Source organism: Scatophagus argus, chromosome 13 (genome assembly GCF_020382885.2).
Source record: "Scatophagus argus isolate fScaArg1 chromosome 13, fScaArg1.pri, whole genome shotgun sequence".
NCBI classification, from domain to species: Eukaryota; Metazoa; Chordata; class Actinopteri; family Scatophagidae; genus Scatophagus; species Scatophagus argus.
Genome location: NC_058505.1, coordinates 740,581 through 767,085, shown reverse-complemented (window position 1 = coordinate 767,085; position 26,505 = coordinate 740,581). Strand labels below are relative to the sequence as shown.

Here is a 26,505-nt window from a genome sequence, read left to right as displayed (position 1 = left end):
TGGCATCTTTAGGACTCTGTGGTCATGTGACCGACCTCCTGGTTTGTCTTTCAGCATCACCCTCAGGATGTTTTCACCCCACTGGAGGTGAAACCTTTAACAACATTCATTTATTTAGTTCAGTTAGTTTGTTTCTGTCAGTGTGGCTCCACCCATGCTGTCATGGCCTTTCAGGTCTGTCGTGGTTCTGGTTTGTCCAGCCTGAATTGGCTGAAGGCATCGCTGAGTATGTCTTTTAGCTTTATTTTGAGACTTGTCAGAGCAGACATCAATTTTATCATCTTTGGCAGATATTTCACATTCAGGTTTTGTCGTGTTACATTGTGGTTGCAGCGCAGCAGGAAACTCATCAGAAAGCTGGTGGTTCATCCTGTCAGCTTGTTGTCTTCAGGAGAGGCTCAAAGCGGCTGCAGCCAACATCCAAAAGAAAGCTGCCTGCCCCTGCTGACCGGGAGTCCTCGTCGCACCCCCCCCCCCTCGCTGCTGACATGCCCGTCGCTGTGTCTGAATCCGGGGACCACATTGATTATTCATGCAGCGGGTGAAGCCCCCCCCCCCCCGTGCTGACATGTGCTGTGCTCACTGAAGCCCATCAGTTGGCAGGAGAATGAGAGAAGATGAGAGGGAAAGAGCATGTGAGGAGGGAGGGCTGAAGTGAGAAAGAAAAGAGGGAGTGCTAGTGTGTTTTGGTGGTGGAGGGAGGTAACAGGATAGAGTTTGGGTCAGTGGCTGTCACACCGCACAGACTGAACGAGCTGGTCCACATCTAAAGGGACCACCCATCATCTGCTGTTTCACCTCCTCCAGTCAGGAATCTCCTCCAGGAAGATGACCACACATTACCCCCGGCAGGAGTTCACCTCCAAGGCCCTGAACGGAGCTGAGAAGAAGCTTCCACGGGCTGACGTCAACCTGCAGGAGTCCATCGCCCACCTACACCCGCTCCAGAGGCAGCACGCCATCGAGCTCCACCGGCAGCAGCAGCAGCAGCAGCAGCAGCAGCCGCCGCCGAGTTGTCCGCAGGTTCAGGCGTCTCTGTCGACCTTCACCGCCTGTGCTGTGCCGGCGTCCTGCCGAGCTCGCAGTCGCTTCCTCAACCTGCGGGACAGCGTCAAGAAGAGTCCGACCAAGAGTACTGCCAAAGTGGTCGGTAGCAGCCACCCAGCAAACAGGCAACAGGAAATACCCTGGGTACCCTTCTCTTTCAGTAAGGTACTTCAACACTGGCAGACCTTCTCTGTGGCTCTGATTGTACCCTTATGTGGCAGAGGTTGATTCAGAGTCAGTCTGGTCCCAGTCTGTTTGGAAATGTTCTGATGTCTGGATATTTCTGTCACCGAGTCGACACCATTGAAGTCCACGTGCTCGTACTCACTGTTGTTACCAAAAGGTAGCGAGAGCTGTGGCAGCAGGTATCTGTGGTCGTGAAGTCAGTGGCAGGTTTTTACTAAGATAAAATTCCTGATTTGTTGCTCACTTCCAGGCCTCATTTAACACTTTAAATGTTGCTCCTGCTCTTGATCACCTGAAGTTTAGGCTGACGACCGTCTTGCAGTACAGTCGGTTAACAGTCTGCTGGATGCTTTTTAATCTGCTGTCTGCAGGAGCTTTGTGATCTCTGTTCAGAACCAGATTTAAAAAGCCGTGGAGTAAGAGACAGCTCAGGTTTTGGTCTTACTGTAGTTACCGTTGAACTTGTTGTGTTGCTGGTGACTGAGGTCTAAAACGGACCTGAAGCGTGAGGTGGCTTGGAGAGGCGGCTGCTCGTGTCCAGCTGTGTGGTGTGAGAGTCGCAGTGAGTTACTACAGCAGTCAGGTCATGGCCCATCGATACAGAGCGTCCATGTGATGCTGTCATGACATCCGCTGCTGAACCGCATCTTTCTACTTTTCTGTTCTTCATCCATCAAACTTCTCATTCGGTCGTGTTTTCACCTTCTGCTCTTTAAGCCTCTCGTTTAATCGCTGCTTCTGTTTTTATTTCTGTTGATTTAATTTGCAGCCTGCACTGATGTGTATGAAGGTGACTAACATCAGATTAACTAAGTCTGCTATCAACTGCTAGTTCCTTGATCAGCTGATGTCAGCTTTTGACATTTAAATTTTTCATAGGCACACGTCAGCTAATAAATTGAGGGACGCTAATCATCAGACTGGATTGTTCAGTTTATTTTGGTTGTCATCCTTTAAAAAACAAACTGAACAAATCGTCATCCGTGGTGTTTGTTCTCGTAAAGTGTCTGTGTAGCAAAGGGTTAACGGGGTCACGTGACATTCACGTAGTGTTGGATTGAACGATTTGTCATTTAGTCTGTGAAACGTTAGAAAAAGGTGAAAAATGTCAGCCACAGTTTACCAGAGTACACAGAGTGTTTATCTCGATAAGTGATCAGTTATCAGAGTTGTTGCTGATTAGCTGATGAATCGACTGTTGTTTCAGAAACAGTTCAGTCTGTTGATGTTTTCATCACCACAAAGATCCGGTGTGAACAGGAGTGCTCACTCCTGTTAAATTAAAACCTGAACTCTGTCCTCTTTGTGTTGCCTCATTTGTTTCACACCACTCTGTAGTCTTTGGGAGCAATTAAGCCCCATTGTCAGCGGCTTTCCGAGCGGCGCTGCAGAAGTAGGGCTGGCTGATCGATGTGGTCGATGTGCGGGGGCTAATTTTAGCGGCTGTTGGTTTTCCATGGGCTCGAGGTTCTGCTGCTGCAGCACAACCATTAAGCCTCTTGGAAACAGAGCACCACTTCCTGCCAGCAGCTTCACGAGGTCCCACACTTGCATAATAGAGGTCAGAGTGTCGAAGGGCGCCTCACGCTCACTTCACTTCTCATAGCTTTACATGTGAGCCAGGCTGTTAAAGGTGGATTGGTGTGTTAAGGTGGAGTGCGACATCTGATTCTCTTATCAGGTAGAAAGAGTTTGGGGACTTCTGTGCTTGAAAAACAAGTATTTTAAAGTCCTGAGATACTAAAATACTACACAGAATCAAAACCAGGTTGCAAGTGAAAACTAGTGGAGATAAAATGTTTCTTAAAATGAAGGATTGTTCCTTCAGGTGCTGATGTCACTGCTGGCTGTCAGAGTTCAAACTCTAATGTAACAAATATCTGCTGCTTTTCAGTAATCACAAAAGAGACATCCACCCCTTGCTTAGACTGTACACACACTCACACACACACACACACACACACACACACACACTCACACACTCTGAACCAGGTCACACAGTATGACTTTAATCTCTGTCAGCAAATGGGCATAGTTTGTCACATCAGGACTGTCCAGAAAGCAGAAGTGTCAGGTAACCTGTCAATCACAGAGCGGCTCCCTGTGATTGGCTGGTCTCTCTGACCCCCCTGCCACCCTGTCCTGTGTGTCAAACTCCACCCAGCTGGAGGACAGGAACGGTCAGGCAACATGGACATGGATACATCCTCCCCCATCCTCCCCTCCACCCCTCCTGCTGTTCATCTGTGCTGTGTGTCTAACCTTTGACCCCTCACCATGCTATTGTTCAGCAGGCCGAGGCCACCCCGCCCTCCTCTCCCATAATCCCTGTGATCCCAGTCTCGCCAATCGCAGCCGAGACCGCCGTCATCCCTCCGACGTCACAGGTTTCTTTTTTTTGTTGTTGTTGTTGTTGTTTTTGCCTCCCCTCCTCCTCTCTGCTCCATCCGTCTTCAGGTTTCCTCTCTTCATCTCTGTGGCTGCTCGTGCTTCCTGCTGCTGTGGTTGTGTGGAGTTTGTGTGTGCCGTCCAGCTGTGGCTCTGATGAAGTGAGCAGATTAGAGAGGAAAATGGTGGGAGAAATGCCACACTTCCCCCACATGACTTTTAAGAGCCCATCTGGCTCCTCCCGGGCAGAAACTGAGCGAGCGAGCGAGGCAGACAGAAAGAGAACGAGTGAGTGAGTGAGTGAGGCACGCATTGAGTTTAAAGCTAGAAGAAGAAGAGGAAGAGGAAGCTGAATCGCTGCCCCCCTTGATTTGACTGACTTAGGCTTCATGCTCCAGCATTGCATCTTCTGCAGTGTGAAAAGCCACCATGTACGTAGTCGTGTGCACTAATCTCTACTGAAATCCACGGCTTCCTGTTATCTCCTCTGGCTGTAGTGTCTGTAACGTCAGCGCCCTCTTGTCTGTGCTGCTCGGCCCCGGTGTGTGTGCGCTGTCTGCAGGGGTGGAGCTCCGAGGTCGCTCAGGTGATGTTTTTGGATGTCTTGGTTGCTCTGACGTCGTGATATGTCTTCTCTCCGCAGGCCAACCCTCCCCCCATGGTGGTCAACACAGACAGCCTGGACACGCCTCCATACGTGAGTTCACCTCTCTGTCATTTTCTTTGTGTTGGAGTGAGAGTGCAGGTGACTTTAGCTCACCTGCCAGTAGCCCAGCAGCTACCGTCAGGCCTCAGTGTTAACACACTTCCCTCATAACAGGGCTGGAAACACTTTGATCATGATGAGATTAGCTGTTGATTCTTTGGATAGCCGTCTGAGATTTGTCACATAAAGCTGAAGAAATGTGCAGTAGAAAGTGGAGCAGCGAGGGTCAACAGGGACAGCAGGACCTGAACATCGAACCTCTGTGTGCTTTGATGAACTGAGGCTTCCTACAGAGCCAACCGTCCGTCCGTCCGCTCCCTCACTGTCCTTGTCAGACTCGTTCCTGGCGTCAGACTAATCTAAATGAAATTGACGACAGAGACTAAACAGCTGCCTGGCCTCTGATTGGCTCTGGGACGCTAGAGATGTTGGTTGCTGCCAGCCACATCCTGCTTTATCTCTGCCAGCTTAATTTGCAGAAGAGCGAAATGTTAAGAAAATAAGAAAAGGCAGCTTATTACTCTGGCAGGCTCTGTTTTCGCCACGTTAACCTCAGGAGTCGCAGCAGTTCGTGAACGCGGCTGCACGCCATCCATCTGCCTCTCAGACTGATCAGTGCTCGCACAGTTTGCAGTATTTCATGTAGTACTCAGATGGACTTGATGTACGTGCTGCATCTTCACCTTACAGCCTCTTAACTAAGTACATTTACTAAAGAACTGAGTACTTTTACATACGTAGGATTTTGGATGTAGAGCTACATGAAGGATGCGGCCTCTCTGGAGACTGCAGGTTTGATTCAGTCTGTTAAATGTAGCACATGTGCTGGTTTCTGATCTGAACCACAACATGTGACCTGATGCTACAGTGGACTCACTGTGAGCACAGCCAGCCCTCTGCTGTTAGATCCATGTCCTGAGTCAAAGTACAAATACCACAGTGCTGCTACAGGTGTCCTGACAGGTAATGAACTGTGTGTGTGTGTGTGTGTGTGTGTGTGCACGCAGGTGAACGGGACGGAGGCTGATTATGAATACGAGGAGATCACGCTGGAGAGGGTGAGCCGACTTTATTTCACTTTGAATCACAGCTGTGTTGTCAGTGACTGTCACATAACTCACCCTGCACTCACTCCTGGCAGCAGATACTGCTTTGAAGTACTTCTACTTCAGTCACCAACTGAAGGACTTTGAAACTTTCCAAAGATGTAGTAAATGTGTGAAAATGAGGACGTAACGAATCACCTCTGGCCGCCTGTGTGAGACAATACGTGTGTGTGTGTGTGTGTGTGTGTGATCTCATGTCTTCTTGATGCAGCTGTTTTAATCCCTCACTCTGCCTGTGGTGAAATCTTTTTTATTGTCTTCTGTTGCATCTTCCCTTTTTTTCTTGTCCTAATTCAGTTGGGCAAATTTCTCAGTGCAGCGTGAATAAAAAGCATCTCTGCCAGCTGAGTCTCACACACACCAACTGTCTGCCTGCCTGCCTGCCTGCCTGCCTGTCTGTCTGTCGGTCGGTCGGTCAGGCTCGTAGGTTTATGTGTTAGTAACAGCAGCAGTTCTATCATAATTAGAATTGGAAAAAAAATATTTTATCTTTACGTGAAAAAAAAATTATATTACTTATCCCATGTTTGTGGATCAATCCACCACTGAAAATAGTCCCTGTCAGGAGCAGTTTGCTCCTGGGCAGCAGTCTGAGGAAATGATTCATGACTGACAAAATGACAGAGTATAAATGCTAAAATAAAGTGCACTGGTGGAATAGAAAGCAGCTGATTCTGTCTGCGTGGTTGATGTTTTCATTTGAGTTTAGGCTGAGCATCACGTCCATAAGCTGAGGTCTGATGTGAATGCGGGATCGAAGGGACGAGGTTTTGGTATCAGAAGCTAACAGACCGTGTGAAGAGCCAAACGGTCGATTGTGTTGGCTGAAATGCAGTCTCAGGATGCATCGATTGCTGTCAGATGAAGATTTATTTGCTCCTTTAACTTGTCTGCAGTGTCATGCAGAGATGAGCTGAAATGTCAGCTGGACGTCTCTGGCCGGATGTCCGTCATGTGGATGCTCACTGGAGGCTGAATCTTCTTCAGACGACAGCCGAGGGGTCGTGTAAAATTAAAGCGTGATAGTACAGTACAAGCTGAGGATTATTACCAACAGGTCGGAACATAGAGATGAACTCGTTAAAGTTGAGGATCTCTGAAAGAGCAGAAATGAGGTTCTTGACTCTCAGCTTCTGTTTGTGTTCTCCTGCGATCAGAGCGCGTTGGCTGTTTTTCTGTTTGGAACTCGGTGTGTGGTCGCCCTGCAGCTCTCACGGGTTTTTGTTGTGGTTTCCAGGGTAACTCTGGACTGGGTTTCAGCATCGCCGGCGGCACAGACAACCCCCACATCGGTGAAGACCCGAGCATCTTCATCACCAAAGTCATACCTGGAGGGGCCGCGGCACAGGACGGACGGCTCAGGTGAGGCGAGAGCTCGGGCGCCGTTTTCCATTCCTTTTCCTTTCTGTCTGTCGCTGTTCAGACGACACCTCGTCAGATAAGAACCTGAAGATTCAGAGTCTTTAACCTGAAGGCCCTGCAGCTGCCTGTCACTGCCTCATCCATAATGCAGCAGTCTGACACACCTGATCCAGGTGATGATGATGATGACGATGGTCCTGCCTCGGTCTCAGGTTGTGTCTAATGTGAACCCAGTCTGTTGGTCTGTCAGTCCTCAGTGAGGCTCAGGTGTCTGACTGAAAACCCGTCACGCAGAACACACAGAGCGGAGCAGCAGTTAAATAAAGCAGGTGGTGATGAAGATGAAGATGATGAAGCTGTTTCACCATCGCTCATCATCATGTTCATTTTAATTCACCAAACAAAGCTGAACATCAGCATCAGTCGGAGCTTTTCCTGAGGTTTTCCGTCCCGTGTTTGTGTTGTGACCACAGGACGAGGGCCGCAGCAAACCCTCGTTTTCAAAAAACCTAAACGATTAATTCAGCTGTCAGCGTAGTAACTGATTCCTTTTCTGAGATTGTCCCACAGGTGAGACGTTTGTCTTGGGCTCTTCGCTCGTGCCACAGCCGCACACAGCATACAGATCAACATAGCAATAAGAACAGGCGGCAAAGTCGTCAGACATGTTACAATAGAAATAACTGAATAAATAAGTTGATCGATTAGTCGACTAATCGTTGCAGCTTTGAACACACAGTCACTGTCATTTCTGCTCGTAAACTTTTTAAACAAATGCGTCCGTCCCAGAATGTTGAATTTTTCCTTCGCATACTGGATTCTGATTGGCTCTGCTCTTCGGTCCTACTGTTAAATTAAGCCAACCCTGAAGTGGGAGACGACTGACTATCAGTGGCGTCTGTGTTTCAGGGTCAACGACGTCATCCTGAGAGTCAACGAGGTGGACGTTCGGGATGTGACCCACAGCCGGGCGGTGGAGGCTCTGAAGGAGGCCGGCTCGCTGGTCCGACTCTACGTCCGCCGCAGGAAGCCCGTCTCTGAGAAAGTGATGGAGATCAAGCTGGTGAAAGGACCCAAAGGTGACAGAAGGCTTTTAGAGAAATCACAAACCAAACTGAGGGTTTTGTGCTGCTATTGAAACGGTTGTTGCTGGTTCGTCTCCGCTTGCAGAGGAGCTTCAGTGAAATTCCTCAGGGCCTCATGATTATTCAGACAAGGAGCCAGGCTCAAGAACAAAGCCTCGGTTTCCACGGAAACATCTTAAAATATGCTTTTGTGCATTTCTGTGCCCTGATTTTGTGCTGGTATTGAATTGGCCGCAGCTTGTGTCTGTTTCTGTGCGTCTGAAGTGCATGTTGGTGCTGCGTTGCAGGTCTGGGCTTCAGTATAGCCGGCGGCGTGGGGAACCAGCACATCCCGGGAGACAACAGCATCTACGTGACCAAGATCATCGAAGGAGGAGCCGCACATAAAGACGGGAGGCTGCAGATCGGAGACAAGCTGCTGGCTGTAAGACTCCACAGCTTCTGTCCAACATGAAGACACACTGCAGTGTGTCTCACTGAATGCCCACAGGGACATCGGCCCGAATCATCTCCCGGCACCGGCCTGTCACAGATACACTGCTGTTTGATATGTGCTGAATGAACAGGAAATGCTTGTGATGTGAGTGGTGCTTTTAACCGTCTCCTTCCTGTGCTCAGGTGAACAGTGTTTGCCTGGAGGAGGTGAGCCACGAACACGCCGTCACTGCCTTGAAAAACACTCCTGACGTGGTCTACTTGAAAGTGGCTAAACCCAACAGTGTCTTCATGAACGACAGCTTTGCTCCGCCCGACCTCACCAACTGTGAGTGGTGCTGCTGTTACGCTCGCATACAAACCCCACAGACACAGTTCACTCAGCAGCTTCACCGGTGGGAAACAAACAGGATCCATAACCTGTCGGTTCAGGTGGGCGGGTCAGGAAGTGAAAAAGCGGTGTTTTTAGTAAGTCATCAGTAAGTTACAGAATGACGTTTCATCTGTTTGTGTGACAGGACAGATTCAGTGAGGTGTCTTTGACGTCCGTTTGAGTGGTTTCACTTGGCTCTCGTAACGGGTTGGCTGGGTATTACAAACCCTGACTGCACATCAGGAGGGGCAGGGAAACAGATTAGAGACGTGCAGGGTGATGTCTTCAGGGCCACACTGAGGTCAGGTTACGGGCGAGGGGATGACATGTGATCCAGGGCATCCACTTTGAGCATCAGATCCAGATCCATGAGTTTGGACGGCTGACAGAGGCTTAGACCCTGTGTTCTCTCTACGGCCAAACGAGGACATGCAGGCCACAGTGGAGGTCCTCTGACATCACACAAAGCAGATTAGCAGGTCCTTGTTCAGATGTGGCCTGTGACTTTCTGCCTTTGACCCTGGGTTGCTGTGGAATTCAGCAGGGACTTCAGTGAGCCTCTGACGAAGTCCCTGTGGTGTTGATCAAACCGCACTTCTCAAAGGTGAGGCAGAACTCCTCCCTCACACGGAGGACCAGCTCTGGATGGGCTCCCAACGAGTCCCTAAATGAACCTTAATGTGGAGCCCCTGAAGGACACACTGACCCTGGACTGAGGACAGGAGGAACCGTGTCCAGCTGAACTGTCTGACCGGGACAGTGTGATCACAGGAGCAAACAGGTTCAGCATCTCCTTTACTGACTCCACCATGTCCTGTTTTGATGTGGCAGTTAGGAAAAACAGCAAACCACCGTGAGCTCCGCTTTCTGTTGTGATAACAGCATCACTGACCTCGACCACGTCAACACGCCTCGCTGCGCGGTGCTGACAGCGAGATGAAGAGCATCTGTGGCGCTGCTGGTCTCAGAGGGAGTGTGGGAGGAGCAGGTTTTCCTCCTCATGAAGCCAGTGGTTTGCAGGAGTTTGACAATGTTAGAGCAGGTCAATAGAGTTCAGTATCAGGTGTACTGGATGACAGGATGTTGTGACATGGAACACTTCCTCTTCCAGTGGTCAGCTGATCACCATCGACCAATCCTGAGCAGAACTGTTGAAACACTTCAAATGTAAATTCGCTCTTGCTCACCTTTTGGTTGGCAGTTCAGGAAGTGGTTTGATCAAACCCACCCATAGGGTGCCGACCGTCAGACTCCATGTTGATCCCTTTTCTCTAAAGATCCTCTGCCCCATCCTAACGTCTGTCTTATCAGCCCTGCCTCCACCCTCTGCTCTGCTGATGCTCGTGTGTGAAGGACAAGCAGCAAATCCAGTCACCGAGCAAACACCACAGTATCCGTACACGGCTTTGCTTGATAAACGACCTAATTATCAACAGTTTTGCAGCTCGATCTTCTTTTATCAGTTAGTTGATTAATTAAGTAATCATTTTAGCTCGAATATCAGATTGAGCTGTTTGTAATCATCTTCTAATCACCAGGATGTCCTGCTGCATCAGGCCTTTGTGGACAGTGATGCAAATCAGTAAAAACATTTCAGTGAATTAACTGCACAGGAACGTCTCACCTGTGTGCTTAACGTGTGCACCAATACTTAATCAATGAAATTATCAGCTGCTGCATTGTGTCGTGCTACTTACTGATGTGACTTCAGCCGTTTGTGTCATTCCTTCCATCACATTATAAATACGGATTTAGTCAAACGGCGGAGGGATTGTAGCTGCTCGCTTCTCTCTGTGGGATCACGTTACCCCTGACGCCTGTCAATCAGTCCCAACGTCTGTGATCAGACCCGCTTCGAGTTTCCACTCAGTGGGTTGGTTTACGACCCCCCTCGGCGCCCTCCAGCCTCGTCCAGTCAGGTGAGCGTAGAGGAGGCTGTGAGCAGGTGGGGAGACGCTGGAGGACCACAGGCTGAATCTCACAGCTTTCAGGTTGAACTGGGTTTAGTGGTGATGGTATCCTCTCTGTGTCTCTGTTCCAGCCTACTCCCAGCACATGGAGAACCATATCAGCCCCCCCAGCTTCCTGGGCCAGCCAGTCCCCCCACCAGCATCCTCAGGACGCTACTCCCCGACCCCGAAGAGCATGCTGGGAGACGACGATGTTACCCGGTGAGGACAAAAGCGCCACTCGTCACACAGCAGACACAATGATGGGAGTTTTATTCAGTAAAGATGTATTTATTTTTTACTCTAAACATGTTAATGTGGTCATTAAAGAGCCACACAGCAGGTGAATGTGGCTGCTGCTCCGCCCCCTGCTGTTCAAAACCTGCAGTTACACACACTGATGAGTCAGAATCAGGTTTACCAGAGGAGGTGTTCACACAGTGAATCTGCCTCAGTGCTGCGCTGCAGCTGATGAAGCTGATGAAGCTAACTTCTGCCCATCAAGAATCAAAAACCAAAAGCAGAGCCTGACAGTAAAACTCACTCTGAAAAGACCAACAGAAGTCTTCCAGTCGTCACACTGCAGCAGAACACGTTTCAGTTGTGTTGTTTTTCACGCCGCCTCTGTGACATCATGGTGACATCATCACCTGTGAATCTGGACTTGTTCATGACTTGTCTGATGTTTTCAGTCACTGTCATCACCGGCAGTGAAAGGACACAAAGCCTCAGCTACATGAGCGGCATCATGTAATGCGATCTCCATCCTCTTCTGAGGTCACGTGACCTCACAGTGACCAACAGCAATGAGGTCACGTGACGTCAGGATGACTGACAGCTGTGTGGTCCAGCAGGGAGCCCAGGAAGGTGGTGCTGCACAGAGGAGCGACAGGACTGGGCTTCAACATCGTGGGCGGGGAGGACGGCGAGGGGATCTTCATCTCGTTCATCCTCGCTGGAGGACCTGCTGACCTCTGTGGAGAGCTGAGGAAAGGAGACCGACTCGTCTCTGTACGTACACCATTAACACACACACACACACACACACACACACGGCTGAAGCTCAGCCTGCGTGGGCGGTGGGTGAAGGTGAAGGGTTTGTGTCCCCGTCAGGACACACTGAAGCATACAGTAACAACAGACACACATAGCATCAAGGCTGTGCTGAACTACAGACTCGCACTGTCTGTGTATTGACTGATTATAGTCTTGTTTTTCAGCTGTGTGAAACGTCGGCTGTGTGTTGTCGTTTTCAGGTGAACGGCGTGGACCTCCGTAACGCTACCCACGAACAGGCCGCCGCCGCCCTGAAGAACGCCGGTCAGACGGTGACCATCATCGCCCACTACAGACCAGAGGGTGAGACACCTGGACACACACAGCACCCGTCACGTCCCGGACAGTGTCAAACATATTCACGTAACGGTTTGAGGAAGGTCAGGGGATTCGCACAAATATTTCAAGGGTTTGTTAAAGTGACCTGTTCCTGAAGGCTCTCGTCCTCGGGTTCGTCCTGCTCTTCTGTAACGCAGCTCTGCAGTCGTGGCTTTGAAGGCCAGGAGCTGTGTTTGTGAATAAAAGGTGTGGATGTGCTCTTCCTGTCCAGAGTACAGTCGGTTTGAGGCCAAGATCCACGACCTGAGGGAGCAGATGATGAACAGCAGCATCAGTTCTGGATCTGGATCTCTGAGGACGAGTCAGAAGAGGTCGCTGTACGTCAGGTAAGCCAACAGCTCACCTGGATGACTCATCGGTGGAGCACTGCAGCAGGGGCGCTGATGTACGGAGCCTCAGAAGGGACAAAACACAGAGATGAAGATGTTACTTGGTTTTTGTATTCACAGTGTCTCCTTTGTGTCTCCTTTGTGTCCTCACAGCAGATTAAATCATTCAGGAGGTTTTTCTAAATTAATTCTGTGTAGCAGATTTGAATGAAATAAATTCTGTGTGTGTGTGTGTGTGTGTGTGTGTGTGTGTGTGTGTGTGTGTCAGAGCTCTGTTTGACTACGATAAGACCAGAGACTCCGGTCTGCCCAGTCAGGGACTGAACTTTAAGTTCGGAGACATCCTTCACGTGGTGAACGCCTCCGACGACGAGTGGTGGCAGGCCAGACAGCTGACATCACAGGGGGAGGTGGAGGAGGTGGGGGTGATCCCCAGCAAGAGACGGTCAGTGTCTCACACTCTCACACACACACACACACACACACACCCCGTTTTAAACAGGCTCAGGTTGTGTCTGACTGCATGACAGAAAGGATCCCTGCTGATCGTGAACCTTGTGTCTGACCTTTGACCTCAGGGTGGAGAAGAAGGAGCGGGCGAGATTAAAGACAGTGAAGTTTAACGCCAAATCTCGTGACCGAGGGGTGAGTGTTTGATTCCTGCAGCAGCTGAACTGCTACATGAAGCACACAAAGTAACACGGGTTCCTGTCCACGTTAGTCCCAGTCCCATGATGCCTTGTGTGAATTCGGGTCCGGCTGTTCCTTCCTCTGATGGTCACGGTGCAGTTTGTGTCGGGTCAAACCGGGAGTCGGGCCCGTACTTCACCCGAGGCATCACGAGGCTTAGGCCGGTCTGTAGCCGAACTCCCTGTGAGGTTCACTCGGCTGGTTTAGCGTGTTTCGCATGGTGTGAGGTCAGAGATTCTCTTCACGTGTTGCCAACCTGTCAGAGCGTATGAACGTACTAATGTTTAACTAATGTGGAGAACCAGCTGGCCTCTTAACAGCATGTTGTCGTTGATCTTCTTCACCACTCGAACGTCTCAGCAGCCAAACCGCAGCAGTGCCTCCCCACCGCCTTTAAACCGTGTGTCGCTTTAACACGCGCTGACAAAGCGCCGTGGCAGGCGCCGCCAGCCGCCCCGCCCTCTAACACGCCACACTGATGGGAGGAAAAGCCAACATGCATGACCCCCCCAAACCTCCACTCATACAGAGAGAAACGCTTGACATTGATGTGTGACTGTCTGCTTCTCACAGAAACCTTCCTCCTCCTCCTCCTCCTCCTCACCACTCACCTGTCTGTCTGCCTGTCTGTCTGTCTGTCCTGCTGGATAACTCTGAGGTGCAGCATGTGATCTGATGATGTCAGTAGTCCCGCCTCCTGCTGATGAAGGCAGACAGCTTTTGGTTGAATTTGGTTTGATTGTGAAGAGACGTCAGAGCGCGTTTGAATCTGCGCTAATCGAACACACGGGATCGTCAGCAGCAGTTCAGCCTCTTCTGGTGAACAGTTTTGGTTTAGCGCTTCATTTCCTGTGTGCTTCAGTGCTTCCATCAAATGAGCTGAGCAGCTGCAGAACAGACGTTCCCCTCAGGAGGTGGAGACCAAACTCAGAGCTAACAGTGAGGGAATATTCATCACAGTATGTGAACTGTGCACCAGTCGCTCTTAAGTTGCTGACTGGTCTGTTCTGCCTGAATCACATTTCTGTACACCATCTTTACATTTATTGATTTGTGTCATTTTGACCCAAAGCCTGCTTGCAGTGACACACATAAGGACGGAGTGTGAGGGTGCGACCCTGAAATCTCTTTCAGAACGATTACTCAGTATCTCATCACATCAGCAGAAACATCATCCATGTGACCAAAGTCTTCCTGAGGTCATTTAGCAGAAACGTTGAATCTTCACAGGAAGGTTTAGGACAGGGGTCCACCAGAGTTCAGTCAGGGTCTGTAGTTTGACTCCCACCAGCCGCGAGCTGATCTGAAACCAGCTGAACGTCTCTGCATGTCGTCTGCATGTTCACTTTCTCCTCATCCTGCTTCTGTCTGACGTGCTGCCTTCACTGTCAGCGTGTTAATCTCAGGACCACATCAGTCAGAACGAGGACCTGGAGGTTCAGGTCAGGTGCTGCTCCTGTGGTCTGGACTGGTTTTCCTCAGAATATTTCTCACACATTTAAAGGGGCCAGTCGAGGTTCAGCATGTTCAGTGCAGGTGAAGTTCAGGTCTCGGTTAAGCTAAAATGATCAAGTAAAAACCTGTCAGAGTGCAGTCAGTCAGCTGTCTGTACATGAGTCCAGTCTGCTTTGGCTTTTTGTGCAGGAAGTGTTGACCAGCTTTTCAAAGTAAGACATTTCTGAAGTTACCGTAGACATAAACGTAAGTTTGTCATGTTTTTCTTTAACGAGCTTGTGTTCATTCTGATTTGCTTGTTAGCTGGTAGCCACAGAGTTTCTCATTCAGTCCAAACCGACATCAAGACTCCCCCATCTCCCCCTCTTCCTCCTCTTTTGTTTTTTGATTCCATCACCCCTCCTCCTCTTCCTCCTCTTCCTCCTCAGCAGTCTCTCAATGACAAGCGTAAAAAGAACCTCTTTTCCCGAAAGTTTCCGTTCTACAAGAGCAAAGAGGCGAGCGAGCAGGAGACCAGCGATGTCGACCGTAAGTACCAGCGCGACGGGGGGAGGCGGGGCGGGCGGTCTGTCTGTCTGAGAGGCGACTGGTCGGCGACAGAAAGAGAGGTCAGCTGGTGGCGATGGGCTGCTCTGGTTGTCATGGCAACGGGGCCTGGCTTCAAGCAGCAATGAGCTGATAAAAAAAAACTGATTCAGAGTCTCAGTCAGGAGTGGAGACTGAAACACCCCTGAAAACAAATGAATGTGAAGGCAGCAGTACTTCCTCCTCCTACTTGGAGCCAAAATGGCCGCCCCGTAGCCCTGCCGACCGTCTGCGTCCCCTCGACGCTCTCGGTCTGTCGCTGTAACTCAGTAACTTTGTTGTGTCTCTTGTGGATGTTTTCTCCTCCCTGTTGACGCGGCTCTGCTGACCTCAGGACAACAGTGACGACTTGCTATCCAAAGGCCACAGTAAGTGTTTGTCGCTCCCACACCTCACCCCTGCTCTCCCCAAAACTCCCATCAGCCTCCAGGTCTCCACCAGGGTTCTGCTTCAGGACTGGCAAAAATAACCGAAAAGTTAGAAACGATAAAAATACAAAAGAGTGTTTTTATTTTTGTCATTTTCGTCTGTGTTCTGTTGGTTTCTTGTCCTCCGTCAGCCTCACGTCAGTCTGATGTGACTCTGACGTCATCATACTGAGCTGGACTCGGGCCTCTTCAGGACTGAACGCAGGACTTGTAGCAGGTGGACACTGATTGACTCTTATTTGTCCAGATTCAGATGATTTTCGTTCTGTAATCAGGAAAAGATCCAGCAGATGAGCTGAGGGCTTTTGGAAAATTTCTGGCAATTATGGTTTGTACAGGAACTTTCACAATGAGGTAAAAACATAGAATGAGCAATAAAGGAAACAAGAGATTAAAAGTAAGGAGATCCAAGTATTTAAGAACTGCAATGAAACAAACAACAGAAGCAGTTTCATCTTTAAAAACTTGATCTTATGCTACAGAAATAAAAATAAAATCCTTTGACAGGCAGCTTTTAAATCTCGTGCACTTCAGTGTGAAGCTAACAGCTAACGTGACAAACCAGAGAGACACACTGGGCTCTGGACTGCGAGTGCAACTTGTGTCCACTTAGAGACGATGACAGACTGGACAGACTGGACTGGTCCTCCATCATCCGGACATCTCGCTGAGCATCAGAACACTTCAGTTAACGTTCGAAGCTGAAGTTGGGCCCTGGTGGACACCAAGCCTGAGAACTGCCTCCTCCTCCTCCTCGTCCTGCTCCTCCCCCTTCGTCTCCTCATTCCTCCTTGTCCTCATCCTCCTCTTCCCCCTCCCCCTCCTTACTGGAGCTCCATCTCTTCACTTCTGTCACCTGCACCTTCATCAGTTCTCCACATCTCGTAGCTCACAGTTTTGATGTTTTGTGTACGAGCTCATCTGCTCACCTGTCGTCATCACACCTGGACCCGCCTGGACCTTCATGGAGGTTTTGAGCTCAGGCTTCTCTGAATCAGATCTTTAACAGCACTGAGGTTGGCTTGTGTTGTTTTGTGGAAATGATTTCTGCTGACTGATTGATTTTTGTCGTTTTGCTGTTAACAAAGTCAAACACGACGTGTGTTTCTCCTCCGGCAGCACAAACCGATAAGATTCTCCATCACTGAGTCCACCAGGCTTCACGTTAAATGAGTTGTGTGCGTCTGCCTTCTCGTTCGCTTTTCCACTTTGTGAACATGTTCACGTAGAGGAGAGTTTTAACTTGTTTCTAGTTCTTACCTTTTAGTGGGATCCCGTCATGCAGATGTGCTCACATCACCTGCTGTGTGAATCACTTGTTCTCTGGTTGCCGTAGTTACTGAGCAGCTAACACTTCATCTTGACCCACCCGGTCCAGGCAGATGGATGTCCATCTTGATCCGGGTCTGCTCTGAGGTTTCTGCCCTCTGAAAGTCAGTGTTTCCTCTCCACTGTGGCCAAGTGCTTGCTGAAGGGGGAATGTTGGGTTTCTGTGTTACAGTCTGATTAAAGAGTTTGGTCTGGACCTGCTCTGATTGGAAAGTGTCACGAGATAACTTCTGTTGTGAATTGGCGCCAAGTCAACTGAACTGAACTGAATCTGTTTGGGCTGTTGTTTCCATCACAGGATCCCTGGAGCAGTTTCAGGTGTCTCGTTTAGTCCAACACACAATTCTGAATCCACGAATACTCGGACACACAAAGAAAACCAGAAAATCTTCCCGCTGTTCAGTTGGCTTCACGAGTCTTTTGAACAGATGTTCTGCTGCTTTCATGGCTGACATGTTGGTGTTAAATGAGCTTTGATCCACACAGCAGCCATGTTTGATGCGATGATGACGTTTTAGTTTTCCTGGAACAACTTTGGATTTGTTAAGGTTGAGTGTTTGTCGGGGCAAAGCATTGTGGGAAAGTGCTGACACTGTGTTTTGTTGTGATTCCAGAACATGTGACCTCTAATGCCAGCGATAGTGAGAGTAGTTACCGTAAGTGTGACCGTCGACGCACAATCAGACCAAACCTGCTAACACTGATGAGCACCAGCTGCTGATTGGCCGATAACAGCATGAGCTCACACACACACACACACACACACACACACACACTCACTCACACACTCACTCCCTGCTAACATCTCTGAACGCTGCCTGTTTGCTTTAGAGCTGCTGACTGCTGCATGGACTCACACAGTAGAGTTGTGCTCCACAGCAGACCTGAGATCAGCCCTGATCGGAAACCGTTTCACACGTTCAGAGGCAGTAACACGACTTAAACTGCAGGTGTGTTTCCATCCGCCCGGAGCCCCGAGTGGACCCTGACAGGTGTGTGTGACGTGAACGTCAGCTGTGTGTGGAGCCGTGACGAGGCTGCGGCCTTCCTCGTGTTAATACGCCAGCCGACAGAACCGTCTGATTTCCGTCAGCTTGACCTCCGCTTGGAGGTCTCACGAGGACGTCACGTCTCGGCACAGCGTCCACACTCCACCAGCCAGGGACCTCCTGTTCACTCAGTGGCTGTGGGGGATGGAAACCTGATCCGCAGCATCTCTTAACTGTCGGTCCGTACCAGGTTTTCATGTGTCGGCGCACGAGCTGCCTTTCAGCTGCGTCTTCCTGGACTTCATCTAACACCGAGTGCTGCTGTTCATCTGTCGTCCTGCTTCTAACCTCCACACTTCCTGTGCGCATCGAGCCGCGTCTCACTCACCTGTTTTTAACCAGCGTCTGTCAGCTGTGGGTCGTCTGTGTTTCCTGTGGATCAGTTTCATATATGAAGTCATACAGTGATCAGTCAGACCTGAGAACCCGTCCCCCTTCGGTCCGACACTCCTCTTACTGTCCTGTCCGTCTGCAGGTGGGCAGGAGGAGTACGTCCTGTCGTATGAGCCCGTCGTCCAGCAGGAAGGTGAGACCAGACACGTCTCTGTCTCTGTGTAGTTCACATTCTGCAGTTACACACACTGAAGTGTGTCAGGAAAAACTAGAAATTAAAATTTTAAGAAATTAAACGAAAAGTGAAAAGAAAGTGTTTTTCATGTTTGACCACTTCCTGTTTCCGTCCTCTCTGTCAGTGAACTACACCCGTCCCGTCATCATCCTCGGCCCCATGAAGGATCGCATCAACGACGACCTCATCTCCGAGTTCCCTGACAAGTTTGGATCCTGCGTCCCGCGTGAGTCCACTCAGACCTGTGCCTCCCTTTCAGAGCCGGCGGGTCCACTAGGCAATACAGGCAAATGCTAAGTGCGCTGCGGCCTCCAGGGGGCGCCGCAAAATCGGGAAAAAAACTCACCTTCAATATAATTATATTAAAGCTAGTTATTACTGTTTACTGTTAAAATGAAAAAGCTGACACGGATTCAAATGTAAAGCAATGCCCAGTTAATTTTATTAAATACAATTAATTATATATTATATCATATTTTACATAATATAGAGATAGATAACATTATTTATTTTGTGGTAAGGGTATTTATATTGTATTTCAGATTTTTTTTTTTTGTATTCTTTTGTAATTTGTTAAGCATGTAAATTGGGTGACATAAATTAAAGACAATTGTAAAAACAATGTACATTGCTGATGGGGGGGCCATATAAAATGTTGCCCGTGGCGTCACAGTGGGTAGGGCCGGCTCTGCTCCCTTTGAAGACACGTCTTAATTCTTCTTGGAGACAAACTGACGAGCGTTTGTCGTCCTCCTCTCACAGATACGACCAGGCCGAAGCGAGACTACGAGGTGGACGGCAGGGACTACCACTTTGTGGTGTCCAGAGAGCAGATGGAGAAGGACATCCAGGACCACAGGTTCATCGAGGCGGGACAGTACAACAACCACCTGTACGGAACCAGCGTCCAGTCGGTCCGAGAGGTGGCCGAGAAGGTACACAACACCAACGACATCAGGGACTGAGGGTCAATCTGAGTCTCTGAGGTCCACAGGAGACCACCGTGGGACTCTGACTGCTCACTCAGCTGTAGTTTGGACGAGTCTCGTGTCTCAGAGACGACTGACGTTCAGAGCTCTGAGCAGCTTCCATTTTAAAGCAACACGAGACAGACTTGACTTTGAGAGAATCGTCCACAGGTTGCTCGTCGAACACAGAAGATGTTGGTGATGATAAACGTGTTGTTCTTCTGTGGTGTGCAGGGTAAACACTGTATCCTGGACGTGTCGGGGAACGCCATCAAGAGGCTCCAGCTGGCCCAGCTTCACCCCATCGCCATCTTCATCAAACCCAAATCTGTGGAGAACATCATGTGAGTCTGAACATGTTCAGTGAAACATCAACACCAAACGTAAACCAGTAAAGTAAACAATCATGTGACGTTGTGCTCCTGCAGGGAGATGAACAAACGTCTGACGGAGGAGCAGGGCAGGAAAACCTTCGACAGAGCCACCAAGCTGGAGCAGGAGTTCACTGAGCACTTCACAGGTGACGCCAACCAGACCTGCTGGTCTGTCTGCTCTCTGACCTCCTGTCTGTGGCTCACCGACCTCCTGTCTGTGACTCTCTGACCTCCTGTCTGTGACTCTCTGACTTCCTGTCTGTGACTCTCTGACTTCCTGTCTGTGACTCTCTGACTTCCTGTCTGTGGCTCACTGACCTCCTGTCTGTGGCTCACCGACCTCCTGTCTGTGGCTCACCGACCTCCTGCCTGTGGCTCACCGACCTCCTGTCTGTGGCTCACTGACCTCCTGCCTGTGACTCTCTGACCTCCTGTCTTTGGCTCACTGACCTCCTGTCTGTGACTCTGACTTCCTGCCTGTGCTTTCCCACCTCCTGTCTGTGGCTCACTGACCTCCTGTCTGTGGCTCACTGACCTCCTGTCTGTGACTCTCTGACTTCCTGTCTGTGGCTCACCGACCTCCTGTCTGTGACTCTGACTTCCTGCCTGTGCTTTCCCACCTCCTGTCTGTGGCTCACTGACCTCCTGTCTGTGGCTCACTGACCTCCTGTCTGTGGCTCACTGACCTCCTGTCTGTGGCTCACTGACCTCCTGTCTGTGGCTCACTGACCTCCTGTCTGTGGCTGCTGTGTGTGTGCGATGATCAGAAGTGTCAGCAGACTCGTTTCATTGTTCAGTTTCTGATCGCTGACTTCCTGTTTGTCTCTGGTCCTTCCAGCCATCGTGCAGGGCGACACTCTGGAGGAGATCTACGAGCAGGTGAAGCAGATCATCGAGGAGCAGTCGGGTCCCTTCATTTGGGTCCAGTCCAAGGAGAAGTTATGAGGATCAGCACGGGCTTCTCTCTTCACACCGAGTTTGTTTTATTTTGGAATGAGAACCTGCGGACGGCAGCCTCGCCCCTCCCCCCTCCTCGCCCCTCCCCCCCTCCTCACCCCTCTTCCTCCCTCCTCCCTCCTCACCTCCCTGCTCTGCCTGAATAAGACTCCACTGGTGGGTTTCCTCACCAGCAGAGCAAAGCACACAGGAAGTATGATGACATCACACTCAACACGGTACAGCTCCTTAATGTTTAAGGCGGGAGAAGAAGAAGAAGAAGACGAGAAGAGACGAATCAGATTTTCAGATTTTATCATTTTGTTTGTGGGTCCCCCCTCTTGTCTTGTAAGGTGAACGCTGACGGCAGGTGGGGTTTCAGTCTCAGGCGGCGTCTGTCGATGTGGAGGAAGGCGGAGACACATAAAGCAAAACTTTGCACGTTTGAGCTTTAACAGCATGTCATTTAACTCCCCGTTTATTTCCCATCAGCCCCTTCACCCCTTTCTGGCGTCTCAGCTTTTCGTCCACTGCTCTCATCGTTTCATCTTTCTTTTCCCTCCACTCGAGTCGATTGACTTTTCTTTTTGTTTTGCTCCTTGCTGCTGCAGGACGTTTGTCAGGACGCTCTGCAGGGTTCCTGCTCTGCCGCTGGGGGGCGCCGTGGAGCTTCATCCAGAGAATGGATCAACAAGATCTGCTCGTTGGTTTAATTCACCTTCTAAAACATTTCACCGATTCTGATTTTATTGCCTTTTGGATGACGAGGCGTCTCTACGTGATCGTCTCAGGTCGTTTGTGTCCGTCAGAAACCGTCCAGGCGGACAGCGAAGACGTCTCCCCGTCAGGACGAAACCCTCCTGATCACAAGAACACGATGAATGAAAGAACAATCTCATGAGTTGTAGAGAACGACGAGATTGTTTCTCATTTTAAATTGTAAGAAGTTGTTTGACAGACAGCAGTCTGGTACTGATGATTATGATCTCAGCAGAATCATAATTAAACTAAAACACTTACACAGTCATGCTTCCTGTCTGCTCGCCAGCCGTTTCCGAGTTTCCGATTCGCTCTGACGTCTGGACAAAAAGACAAAACGACCTGAGCAGACGACACGTTGGACACATGTCAGTCTGACGTGTTTGGGTCACGTGGGAGCGTGCGGCGCCCTCCACGACGCGAGCGTGAAGCCCGTCAGACGTCCGTCAGTGTCTTACCATGAACAGACGTGGATCACGTGATGTGGACCTGGAGACGGCGTCCAGGTGTCCCAAATACGCAGACGATTATTGTACAATGAGATTTTGACAGATATTTAACCCTCAGTAAACTGCCTATTTTGTTATAATAAAAGTCTATATTGAACTTTACTTAAGCACTACTACTACGGGAATTATTTTCTTTGCATTGTTAATCATATATGAATAGAAAAAGTATAAAGATATTTGAATATGAATATATATTTTTCTTTTTCTTTGATCACCACCTCCTCTGTCTTTTAATTTTCTTTTTTATGCATAATAAAAACTTAACAAGAAAACAAAGTGTTGCCCGCCCTCTTCTTGGTTTGAACACAATCTGATTGGCTGACCTGCCGTCACGTCCATCGATCGCAGATCACATCAGCTTGTGAGTTGAGTCCAGCAGCATCAAGTCTTCGGGACGTCGTGTTGGTTTCCTGCCATAAAACACAAAGTTTCTGCATGTTGTGATTAAACTGCAGTACTTTCACTCAGTCGGTACTGTGACCTGTTTGTAGTATTGATTTAATACTACAATCACCTTCTTACGAAGTAAAACATACTTGAGTATACAAAAGAAGCTAAAGAACGTTTGACGTCCACCTTCTCACCTGTACTTTGATCCTGACGTCCACATCGTCCTCCCATCTGTTTTCTGAACCGTCAGGGTGACGGGGGGGTGGAGCCTATCGAGAGGCGGGTTCAGCCTGGACTGGACCCCCAGTCGGTCACAGGGCACACGCACAGACACACACAAACCTCAGGACAAAGCAGAGCCGCTCCCACCTTGGCTCATGACCGTGACGACTCACATGAGGCACAAAGTGTCAGCGACCTTTAAGACCACGTCCAAGGTGACAACCCAGTACAGGTTAAACACCTGGAAGTCCCCATCAACCTCAGAACTGAACATGAAACATGCAAATGTAACCTGAATGTGTGTCCTTCTCTATAAAAGAGATCTATGCTGCTGACCCTGGGTGTAATATCTACAGTATCTAACTCTAGGGCTTATGTCAGGGATCTCCAGGGATCTGACAGGTCAGAATGATTTTCAGCTTTTCAGATTCAAGCTCAATGATCACAGGACCACAGACTTATGAAACAGAAAATTATTTTATATAATATAAATAACTCAGGTATACCACAGAATTAAAGTGACACCCAGCTGGATGTAGAACAAAAAACAGAATATTTCAATATTCTAAAAGAAATTAGTGCATTCTGTTAGAAAGAATAAAAATTAAATGCTCCCTGGTTTCAGTCTTCAGTTTTCTAATAACTTCAGCTTATTAACTTATCTTGGGCTCAATACGGTGGCCGACGAGTACAAACGCGCTGCACATACAGAAACGCGTTGCAAATAAGACACAAATACAAAAAGAAAACGCAGCACGCCATGTCTGTCCGGCGGGTGGAAGCTCAGCACTGCCCCTAGAGGCCTGGAGCACTTCCGTTGTATGACTGGATATGCGGCGTTTTCTTTATACATTTGTTTACTTATATGCAGCGCGTTTGTACTTGTCGGCCACCGTAGCTCAATAACAAAAAACAACAACCCGAGTCTCAGCTGAGAAAAAGTATATAAAAAAGATATATGAATAAAATGGTTATCAGATGGTCTCCTTTGTTTTGGTTCCTACCGCCCTCCTGGAACTGCAACGTCCAGACAAGCAGAAGACCCCCACAAGTAGCGATGAAGTCCTGGACCGCGACGAAGCGGCTCCTCGGATGGCTTGTAGGATTAGCGGTGAGGGCGCGGGCTGGAGACTGCGGAGGTTCGAGCCGGTTGTCGTCCACAACGTCAACTGGTTTCAGTGTCAGTGTCCCCCTTCACCTTTCACTGGTCTGGCTGCTCCGCTTGGTTAGCTCAGTCCAAACATGAGAACTGCTAGCATCCAGCAGCTAACTCACTCGACATTAGCGACGTTATGGCCACCTTAAAACTTCGGTCTGAAGTTCAGTTCGTAGGACCACCACCACCACCACCACTACAGTCACTTCTTCTTCTAGCGGTGTGTCCGAATACTTGGTCAGCTGCTGCTTGTTCGTGGTTCCCCGCTAACAGCAGTTATATCACAACGTTCTCGAAAACGCTCACACCGTGTGCTAACCGGAGAACAGCGTGCTTTTCCCGCTGCTCGCCCACCAAAGACCTGCAGGTGCTGCGTCCCGGTAAGTTCCGGGTTTTAATTAGCAGGCGGAAACACCAACGACGCATTCAAGGAATCCCGTGTCTCCCATTGCTAAAAATCTAACCAGGGTTACACAAACTCCGCATAGAAGGACCCGGATCGGGATTCGAACCTTTTCCACGTTGTGTGACTGATGAAGTTCGACATCATTAAACAGGACTCTGATTGGATACAAATATAAAACTACGTCATCATTGGTCAGAATGAGGATGAAACTTTATTGATCAGGGGAGGTTAACAAACGACACGTGATAAAAGCATCAATAAACACAATCCAGTGATATCATACATGTGATCACGTGTGAGGAGCACTTTTATGTTTGCTAACTGCTTTATTTTTATTTTTGATCCAAATGCTTTTGTAAGTATTGCAGGGCAGATTTTATGTGTGTGTGTGAACTATCACACAAACAATCAGTTTTAATTATCTGCTGGAGAGAAAAGATTCAGGTTCACCCTCCGTGAGGCTTTTATTTTGAAGGTTTCAGGCAGTTGTACCTTCATTTCCGCCTCTGTTTGGAGGCGTCGTTCACGCCGTCTTTTACGTCCTCCAACAGGGAGTCTCGGATCCTGCGGGCCTTCTGGCTCAGATCCCTGAAGCCTTCCGGAACCTCCGCGGCCTCCTGTCGGATCTGCCGGACGGTCCGGGACTTCAGCGCCCGCCCCGCGGCGTCCCTGCCGGCCTGCTGCGCGCTGAGGACGGCCCGGGCGGTGAGCCGCGCCGCACTGCGGACCGGGAGAGACTCCGACAGCTTCTCCACCACCTTAGCTTTATGAACCAGAACGGACAGGAAATACCTGAGGACCATGGTGACGTCACGACACACCTGCAGGACAACGAGCCGATTGGAGAACACAGATAAACTACCAACAGCAACAGAGAAAAACACGAGCACACGAGGGTGTGAAACTCACCCGGTGTCTCACGGTGCAACAGCACATCGGACTTCCGGTGGCGTCTTTCAAAACAAAGCGGGAAAATAATGCCCTTTATTAAGCACAGTTCTCCCAAAACAGCACTTGAGTCTAAAGCAGGTGTTTGGCAGCCACGAGCTGATTACGTTGTCCATTAATCGTATAAAATCAAACCTTTAAACAACAAATGAGTCCTTTAAGTGGTTCATGCTTGTCACGGTGCGCATTAATCTGAAATGTACGGCAGCCTGAGGGGTCAAAGGATTTGAGTTGAATTCAGATTTTATTAAGTAGAAACAGCCTGAGACGACTGCACGTGTAGAGGGAGACCACAGAGGAGGTTTATGGACGTCCTGAAGGAGGACATGAAGGTCGGTGGTGCGATGGAAGAGGACACAGAGGACAGGGCGAGATGGAAGCAGATGATTGGCTGTGGCGACGCCTGAAGCGAACAGCCGGAAGGAAGAGAAGATTTAGTCACTTTTGGATCATAAGTTCCAAATATCTTGACAGCATTGAGCACTTTGTTTGATTTAAACCTTAAACTGTCCTCGATGTCAGACTGTCCTTAATAAACGATGACATCCTTAGTCTTCAAACCTTTCAAAGGCTTTTTATCTCCTAAACTCAGCAGATAATCCACCTACTTTAACACGTTACAGTGCATTCATGTATTAATTCAGCGTTGTGGATAATTTCTAAGAAAGTTGTGATGAGCTACAGTTGTAGTATGCACAGCCTTATGGTAGCATGAAGCAGTCACGTTGTGTTCTGGTTTTGATTGAAAGAAAACCAAGATGCAGCTGTATTGAACAGGTACAGGTGTTCAAGACCTGTCAGCTATGGAAGGTAAAGACTGGAGCTGTGAACTGTCTATGTACCCTCATTATAATCACTGTAGGCCTGAAAAGAACATCTTACTGTAATCTTGCATAAAACAATTATTTTTAAAAAATATCATACAAAGAGGTGTGGAAATAAGGTTGTCTGAGGCCAGCAGTAACTCAGGCTGGAAGGCGGCCAGGAGGAGGGAAACATGGGTGTAAACTGTGCTTTAGATCTCATTAACAAAATAAAGTGGAAGCAGCCAAAGAACAGATAAATCACAGTGAGGCCTGTGGAAAGTCCCCAACTGACCCGGGACACACTGATGACTCAGTGGTGTGAAAACAAAGATGGTGAAGGGATGGACGCCAGGCGTGGAAAGGTCCAGACCCTGAGGTACGCAAGGTGAAGCCCTTCACGTGTACTCAGCGTACATTTTGAACTGCTCTCCTTTTCTGTCCACTTTAAAGTCTCTGCTGCTCAGAATCTCGTCTCCTGCTGACGATCCTACTGGACGTCCAGAGAAGACTTTTCCCGAACGATTAGACTCAGCTAAAACTCTGAGTCCACACTCGTCTTCCTCCTG

General features: G+C 49.2%; 2 protein-coding genes and 1 long non-coding RNA gene across 28 annotated transcripts in view; 1 reads left to right on the top strand and 2 right to left on the bottom strand.

The window, feature by feature from the left end:
* The window catches only part of dlg1b (discs large MAGUK scaffold protein 1b), a 67,680-nt gene extending 45,881 nt beyond the window's left edge, over nucleotides 1-21,799 (top strand). For 6 of the 26 annotated variants that reach the window (XM_046407483.1, XM_046407488.1, XM_046407476.1 and 3 more), the window contains 21 exons: nucleotides 3,525-3,620; nucleotides 4,265-4,318; nucleotides 5,335-5,385; nucleotides 6,671-6,795; nucleotides 7,705-7,874; nucleotides 8,168-8,304; nucleotides 8,499-8,643; nucleotides 10,730-10,859; nucleotides 11,489-11,648; nucleotides 11,894-11,996; nucleotides 12,244-12,358; nucleotides 12,630-12,806; nucleotides 12,940-13,006; nucleotides 14,935-15,034; nucleotides 17,463-17,504; nucleotides 18,373-18,423; nucleotides 18,590-18,691; nucleotides 19,228-19,400; nucleotides 19,668-19,777; nucleotides 19,862-19,953; nucleotides 20,646-21,799. In XM_046407483.1, the coding sequence (XP_046263439.1) occupies nucleotides 3,525-3,620; nucleotides 4,265-4,318; nucleotides 5,335-5,385; nucleotides 6,671-6,795; nucleotides 7,705-7,874; nucleotides 8,168-8,304; nucleotides 8,499-8,643; nucleotides 10,730-10,859; nucleotides 11,489-11,648; nucleotides 11,894-11,996; nucleotides 12,244-12,358; nucleotides 12,630-12,806; nucleotides 12,940-13,006; nucleotides 14,935-15,034; nucleotides 17,463-17,504; nucleotides 18,373-18,423; nucleotides 18,590-18,691; nucleotides 19,228-19,400; nucleotides 19,668-19,777; nucleotides 19,862-19,953; nucleotides 20,646-20,752 (2,307 nt within the window). In that variant the 3' untranslated portion in view covers nucleotides 20,753-21,799. Of the gene's footprint in view, nucleotides 1-3,524; nucleotides 3,621-3,995; nucleotides 4,053-4,264; nucleotides 4,319-5,334; nucleotides 5,386-6,670; nucleotides 6,796-7,704; nucleotides 7,875-8,167; nucleotides 8,305-8,498; nucleotides 8,644-10,460; nucleotides 10,608-10,729; nucleotides 10,860-11,488; nucleotides 11,649-11,893; nucleotides 11,997-12,243; nucleotides 12,359-12,629; nucleotides 12,807-12,939; nucleotides 13,007-14,934; nucleotides 15,035-15,425; nucleotides 15,460-17,462; nucleotides 17,505-18,372; nucleotides 18,424-18,589; nucleotides 18,692-19,227; nucleotides 19,401-19,667; nucleotides 19,778-19,861; nucleotides 19,954-20,645 lie in introns of those variants that run through there. The other 20 variants (XM_046407490.1, XM_046407484.1, XM_046407478.1 and 17 more) reach the window with 14 other exon arrangements.
* On the bottom strand, nucleotides 18,878-23,621 carry LOC124068925. Its single transcript, XR_006844997.1, has 4 exons — nucleotides 22,596-23,621; nucleotides 22,335-22,421; nucleotides 20,538-21,822; nucleotides 18,878-19,761 (listed from the first exon to the last, which is right to left on the bottom strand). It is a non-coding gene; the product is annotated as an uncharacterized LOC124068925 (long non-coding RNA).
* A 921-nt stretch (nucleotides 23,622-24,542) lies between these two features.
* On the bottom strand, nucleotides 24,543-26,442 carry si:ch211-162e15.3 (protein NCBP2AS2). The gene is made up of 2 exons (XM_046407504.1): nucleotides 25,095-26,442; nucleotides 24,543-25,006 (listed from the first exon to the last, which is right to left on the bottom strand). Exons 1-2 carry the CDS (start codon nucleotides 25,119-25,121, stop codon nucleotides 24,680-24,682), a joined length of 354 nt encoding a protein of 117 aa, XP_046263460.1. The 5' UTR covers nucleotides 25,122-26,442; the 3' UTR covers nucleotides 24,543-24,679.
* Between the last annotated feature and the right edge of the window lie 63 nt (nucleotides 26,443-26,505).